Here is a 6,775-nt window from a genome sequence, read left to right on the forward strand (position 1 = left end):
ACACACTACGTATGGAACAATACACACTACGTATGGAACAATACACACTTTGTATGGAAAAATACACACTTTGTATGGAACAATACACACTATGTATGGAACAATACACACTATGTATGGAACAATACACACTATGTATGGAACAATACACACTATGTATGGAACAATACACACTATGTATGGAACAATACACACTATGTATGGATCAATACACACTATGTATGGAACAATACACTACGTATGGAACAATACACACTGTGTATGGATCAATACACACTGTATTGAACAATACACATGATGTATGGAACAATACACACACTGTATGGAACAATACACACTACGTATGGATCAGTACACACTATGTATGGAACAATACACACTATGTATGGAAAAATACACACTATGTATGGCTGAATACACACCATATGGAACAATACACACTATGTATGGAACAATACACACTATGTATGGAACAATACACACTATGTATGAAATAATACACACTATGTATGGATCAATACACACTATGTATGGATCAATACACACTGTATGGAACAATACCCACTATGTATGGAACAATACACACTATGTATGGATCAGTACAGATTTTTAACAGTTATTTTATCAACTTGTCTTCTGAAGATGCTCTGTGTTGAAGGATCAGTGGATCTGTGTTCGACTACACAACCTAGGCTGAGAAACTTGCTGTTTCAGSAACGTTTAATTAAAAAATGTACTTCTGATTAAACAAATGTTTATAGTTATTTTTAATAAATTACAAGTTAAGAAGAGTATGGACTCTTCTCTTTTTTGTATTAAAATATATCAAACCGTGAGACTAAAGTATAGAAACAAATCGTGAATTTTCTATCCCTATTCTTTACGTYCACTTTCTTCCAGTCTTTACGGACCCTTTGAAGGTTGCAACTCCTGAATTTGAACTCCACCAAACTCTACATGAAACACACAAACCAGGAGCTGCAGTAAAATCCTGCAGAGATAGTCGGAAATCACATCAAACACATTAAAAAGAAAGTAAAATAAAACCTGTCTGTAGACCAGTAAACATTAGCTAAGTTTTCAGCCACATCATTTCTCTGAGAAAGATGAAAATGATCTTCATCAATTATTAACAAATAATATATTTTCATCCGCTGTCCCCCCAGGCTTTGTCAGTTTCAGATTAGTTCGCTGGTGTTCGGGGTCCCGTTAATCTTCAAATGACTTGATAATGAAGCTGGAAATTAGTGAGATTATTTTTACATCCTGTGCATTTCTTCTGCAGTCGAGTGTAGAAATAAAACAACAGGTTGGGAAAAGAAATTTAAAGCAGGGTTGTATAGTTCATGGACTGAGCAGTTCTTAAAAACAGAAATCTGTGTGTTTGTTTTAAGTCGCTCGTGTTTTTCTGCTTTTTCACATTTTATAATCAAATTTCAGTTGTTTGTTTTTAACGGCACCAGCTTAACGGGTTAAAATGTTGCCAAGGACTTTCTCTCCCTGCCGACAGGTGAACCGCTGCGTTTAATCAGCGCAGGACTKGAAGCTTGTTGTGATTTCCCACCATGCAGACCACCAAATGAAACTTTATTTCATCTGACCCCCGCTGCGTGCTTTGGCTCCACGTTTAATGGGGACATGATCCCACACATGCACTGGTGGGGTGGGGGGCTTCAGACGTTCAGTCAGAGTCACTGAGACGTAAACATTGGTGGTTTGATTTATTTAAGACTCTAACTGGAAAACTAATCATGTGTCAGCAGATCTGTTTCTCTAAATCCAATCGATGAACTCCAAATAAAACCTTTTAAAGGTATTTTTACATATTTTCCATGACAGATGAGTCTTTCTGCTTAAACCAAAGAACACTGAGTTCATTTTTCACTAACTGTGCTGCTCCTTTACAACCAAACACCGCCAGCGTTTGGCTCCAGTGGAAAAACTCAAGTTTTTGTTTTTTTTGTGTCTCATAAATGTTATTGTTTTGTGTTTTATTGGTTGGAGCTGCTGGGAATGAGTTTAGAGTGTTAGTTAACGTCTAAACCGTTTCACCACATGTATTTGGCATTTCTCCCTCGCTCTGCATCCTTTTTCTAATTGAAAACTGAAACCTTTTCTTTGTGTCTGCAGAAGACGAAGGCCACAGATCGTCTGAGAAGATGTCCAGAGTCCCCTCCGCCGAGCACCAGTTCTCTGACGCCGACGAGTCCGACGGCGGTGAGGACGACGAGGTGGACGACGAGGACGACGAGGACGACGACTACGATGGCGACTCCACCCCAAAGACGCGCTCGCGCTCCACCAGCCCGCAGCCGTACAGCCTGCCCGCCATGTCCATCACGGCCGTGGCCGCCTCCCACTCCGGCCCTCTACTTTCCCATCAGACTGCGTCGGACCTCCTGGGCCACTCCAACAAGCCCCCTCTGTTTGGTTACTTCACCACCGTGCCCAGCATCCAGATCACCCCGCAGGCTTCGCCCACCGACCCCTTGGGGAGGGAGCATGGTCTGGTAGAGTACCAGCGGGGTCAGGGGCGGAGCATGCTGCAGGTCCCGCCCTCCTCCTCCTCCTCCATGGATGAGGAGCTCCCCGTCCCATCCCCGGATCCATCCTCCCCGTCCTCCCGCCTCTCCTCACCTGGGCTGGACCACTCCGGTTGCCCGTCCCCCATCTCCCCCTCATCCTCCCCCTCGGCTCGCCGTTACCTCTCCCCCCACGCAGGACACCTCTCCCCCCAGCGGGACATCTCACCCCTGCGCCACGTCTCCCCTAAGAGGGACCTGGGAGGGTACCGGAGAGACCTGTCCCCGAGACGGAGACACCTGTCCGTGCTTTCCCCCCTCTCCCGGCCCACCTCTCCAGGAGGGCGGGACTACAAGCGTGACCTTTCACCTCGAGGACGCCCCAGGGGGATAATCCGGGCGTTGTCTCCTCGTCGAGGCCTCCAGCAGCACCTCCACCAGCAGAGGTGAGGCCCCAAAAAATAATACATTTACTGTTTTTATTGAAATATTTAGTATTTTTGTTTCATCGATGATAAAAATAATCAAATATGCGTCCTCTATCAAAAACCTATTTGTAATAAAATCAATAAAATCAGCAGAGTCAAGGTTTGTTGCCAACAGTTATGAGTTATGATTTTAAATTTCATCTGAATTTCACAATAAAAGATGCAAAAATCTGCCCGTTTTTCTCCTAACCCCCTGAAACTCAAACCAGTTTGTTCTGACTTCCAGCCGTCAGCTAACGTTCTTCTTGCTCCTCTGTGTTTCAGCCAGCAAAGTGGAGCTCGAGGTTCCAGGACGGGGCATCAGGGGGGGTTGGACTTCACTCTGGGACGATGCAGCACCGGTGCAGAAATGGAAACGGTAAAATTCTGATCAGGTTTTTTTTTAATCTGATGCTCTTATTTGTGAGCCATCATATCAAAATGAGGATTAAGTCAAATTTGGTCAAAATAACCTCGTTACATTTTCAAACTCCTGGCTTGAAAAGCTGCTTTTTGATACCTGGATCATTCTGATATCATAAGTTTATACAGAGATATGGCTTGTTGGTTAGGATGATACATTGCTGTTTGGTCTGAATCATAATTTTATGTAAATTTATTCAGTTGTTTTTATGTCAGTATAAAGAGGAAACCTCAAATAGTATTTGTATATTACGATTTCCCAGTTGGAAAGAAACAAAAGCATTTCTGTAGCTCACAGGGAAAAATTTTAAAATTTAAGGCGTTTTTTCCTCAAAATCATGTTTTTTGTTGCTACTGCTCAGGAAAAAAATGCTTCAAAAATTTTTTAGGATTATATTTCAGACAGTTCAATGAACTGATACGTTGATAAGGCAATTTTTACACAAGTTTAAATTGAAACCCTGTATCTGCCTGCTCTCCACATTCCACTTTTGGACTTAGTCCTTGTTTCGATGTGATGGGTCACATTTGTATTTACTTTTATTTTATGAAGTTTCGTTTTATTTTCTAAATAAATTGATGTGGTTAAAAACATGACTGTTTTTCTTCGCAAAACTTTAAATCTCAGCTTCTGCAGCTGCTTCCACTTCAACCAAACGCGAGGCAGAGGTTTTTTTTTTTTCAGGAATTTATTTAAAGGGATCCTCGATTATTTGTGACATTAGACTTTATATGATAAACATATACTTTAACTGTAAAATAAAGACTGTAAAAATACTGTAGGATGTTCAGTTTTTATAATTTTTAAACTAAAAGTTTAAAAATATATTTTAACACGGACAGGGCCATTTTATTTACACACAAAGCATTCTGGGTAAATGATGACGTGGATAGTCCTCACTGCGAGGCTGCTAGCGAGCTATATCCACCCTGAAGGTTAATCTTGGACAATATCTGATGATCGACTCTTTTAAATGAAACCAGAGAGCGTTGACAGAGAGGAGAAGGTAGAAATGACTCAGCCTGGAACTGAAAATATGGATGGAGGACAACAGAGCTGCTTCATGGAAGAAGAACCTCAGCTTAGCCTGTTAGCTTTAGCGTTAGCCCCGATGCTATCACCATATATATGTATTAGCTCAGCACTACATATTCTCCTCTCATCACTGAGGTCCTCCATCCACATGACAGAGAGGGGAACACAAAAATGACTCAGCTGTAACTGAAAATATGGATGGAGGACCTCAGTTTAGCTTGTTTGTCCCGCTAGCACCAAGGTAATACACATAAGGAAATATAGCCTGAGGGATAGCGAGAAGGCTAACAGGCTGAAGCAGCTCTGTTGTCCTCCATCCATATTTTCAGTTCCAGGCTGAGTCATTTCTACCTTCTCCTCTCTGTCAACGCTCTCTGGTTTCATTTAAAAGAGTCGATCATCAGATATTGTCCAAGATTAACCTTCAGGGTGGATATAGCTCGCTAGCAGCCTCGCACCGAGGACCTATCCACGTCATCATTTACCCAGAATGCTTTGTGTGTAAATAAAATGGCTCCGTCCRTGTTAAAATATATTTTAAAAAATTTACAAAACTGAACAGCCTACAGTATTTTTAGTCTTCATTTTACAGTTAAATAAATGTTTATCAAATAAAGTTTAATGTTACAACTAATCGTGGATCCCTTTAAAGCTTTAACCTTGTAGCGTCTCTAACAGTAACTGTTGATTGAACAGTTCAGGTTCTGGTGGGAGAAACAAACTCGTGTTTAATTAAATCTCATTTTCTGTCAGGAACATCATCCTGGTTCTCTGTACCCCGGGGAAGGAGACCAGGGTTCAGGTTGGGGGAACCAGTCCGGTCTGCCCCACCAGGTTCTCTTCAGTCACCTCCCCCTCCATTCTCAACTCCAGGTAATTTTTATTTCTTTGGTACCTCTGGTCTAATAGTTTATTACCGTGTTATAAATAGTTTATAAACTGTTGATTTTAAATCTGGGTGAGAATGAAACCAAAACTAGATCGTTTTTTTTTAGATGGAGCCCCTCCTCAAATATGGGGTCTATTGTAAAACTGTTGGCGGGGGTCAAAATAAAAACTACGCACGTCTTCAACTCTAAAATGTAATTGTTTAATCTCCCTCAGGTGCGTTCTCCGTACCCGATGATCCCCATCGGGGGGATCCAGATGGTCCACTCCGTCCCAACCTCCATCACGGACCCGCTGGCCCAGCAGGGGGCGCAGTCGGCCCCCTCCTCCTGCCTCTTCCTACAGAAGAGCACGTCGGAGGACTCCCTCAGCGGCGACGCCTCCTCCTTCACAGAGCGGGGGAGGGAGTCCACGTCTCCTCGCCCCTCCTCACAGGAGAGGGAGGGGAGGCAGGAGGAGACCGTCCACACCTGCACCAAGGCCATCGCCTCCCTCTGCATCAACTCCGAGGAGTCTGCGGAGAGCAGAGTGGGGGGCGGGAGAGACCGAGCCCGAGCTCCTCCCTCCTCTTCCTCACCCCCGGCGTCGTACTCCGACTCCACGTCGACCCCTCCTCGCCCCTCCTCGTCTCCTCCTCAGCCTCCTGGGACTCAGCACTTTAGCGGCCTGGAGCTCAGGCCTCCCCACCCGACCTCCCCTCACTCCTCCCCCTCCTCCCCCTCTCCTCACCCCCACAGCCCGGGATCGGACTCCTGCCGCCCTCCGACGTGCATCAAGCCGGAGAACGACCCRGCGCCGGAAAGCACAAAGAGAAAAAAGGAGGCGTCGTAGAACACGGCGAACCTGTCGTGTCGAAGGGAAAACGTGCAACACGGGAGCGACGCTGAGACTTCTGCACGCTTTAAACCCACTTCCTCCCACTCCCAGGGGRGGATTCTGGTGTTTTCAGGTGCACAGCGTGCCCGTCCCACCTGCAGCCAACTACCAGAGACTCTGTTATTTAATGACGTTATAGAGCTGACACATGCACACACGCCTGACCAAAACGTGCTCGCAAAGCTCTCATCCAGCGGTACATGAAACAAACATGTGTGCCTTTTCTTTCATTCTTCTGCTCTTTGGGCCTTTCATTCTCTGTAAATACCATCAGCTTTGTAAGAAATGCAACCTCCCTCCTTTCCCCTTTTATTTTTATTTTTTTTGTTTTGTTTCCCTTTTTTTTCCGACACCTTAAAAGTTGATGTGAAGTTCTTGATATTACTATGATGTACGGTTGCACTAAAACATATTTTTATATGAGTGAATTGGGGGAAAAAACTGCTTTTTGTGTACAGCTGCAATTCTATAATACTATTTATTGTTACCATGTTTCATAAATTGTACTTTTTTTTCTCAAATGTTGTCCCGGCCTTTTTCTATGTAAAGCATGGGGGGGGGGG

At 44.0% G+C, this 6,775-nt stretch overlaps 1 protein-coding gene across 1 annotated transcript in view; it reads left to right on the forward strand.

Moving 5' to 3' along the window:
* Positions 1-6,733, forward strand: part of hivep2a (HIVEP zinc finger 2a) — an 82,842-nt gene extending 76,109 nt beyond the window's left edge. The window contains exons 12-15 of the mRNA XM_014023909.1: positions 2,131-2,968; positions 3,275-3,368; positions 5,202-5,321; positions 5,553-6,733. Of these exons, the coding sequence (XP_013879363.1) occupies positions 2,131-2,968; positions 3,275-3,368; positions 5,202-5,321; positions 5,553-6,167 (1,667 nt within the window). The 3' untranslated portion in view covers positions 6,168-6,733. The remainder of the gene's footprint in view (positions 1-2,130; positions 2,969-3,274; positions 3,369-5,201; positions 5,322-5,552) is intronic.
* The last annotated feature ends 42 nt before the right edge of the window (positions 6,734-6,775 follow it).

The sequence above is a fragment of the Austrofundulus limnaeus genome, unplaced genomic scaffold (assembly GCF_001266775.1).
Source record: "Austrofundulus limnaeus strain Quisiro unplaced genomic scaffold, Austrofundulus_limnaeus-1.0 Scaffold394, whole genome shotgun sequence".
NCBI lineage: Eukaryota > Metazoa > Chordata > Actinopteri > Cyprinodontiformes > Rivulidae > Austrofundulus > Austrofundulus limnaeus.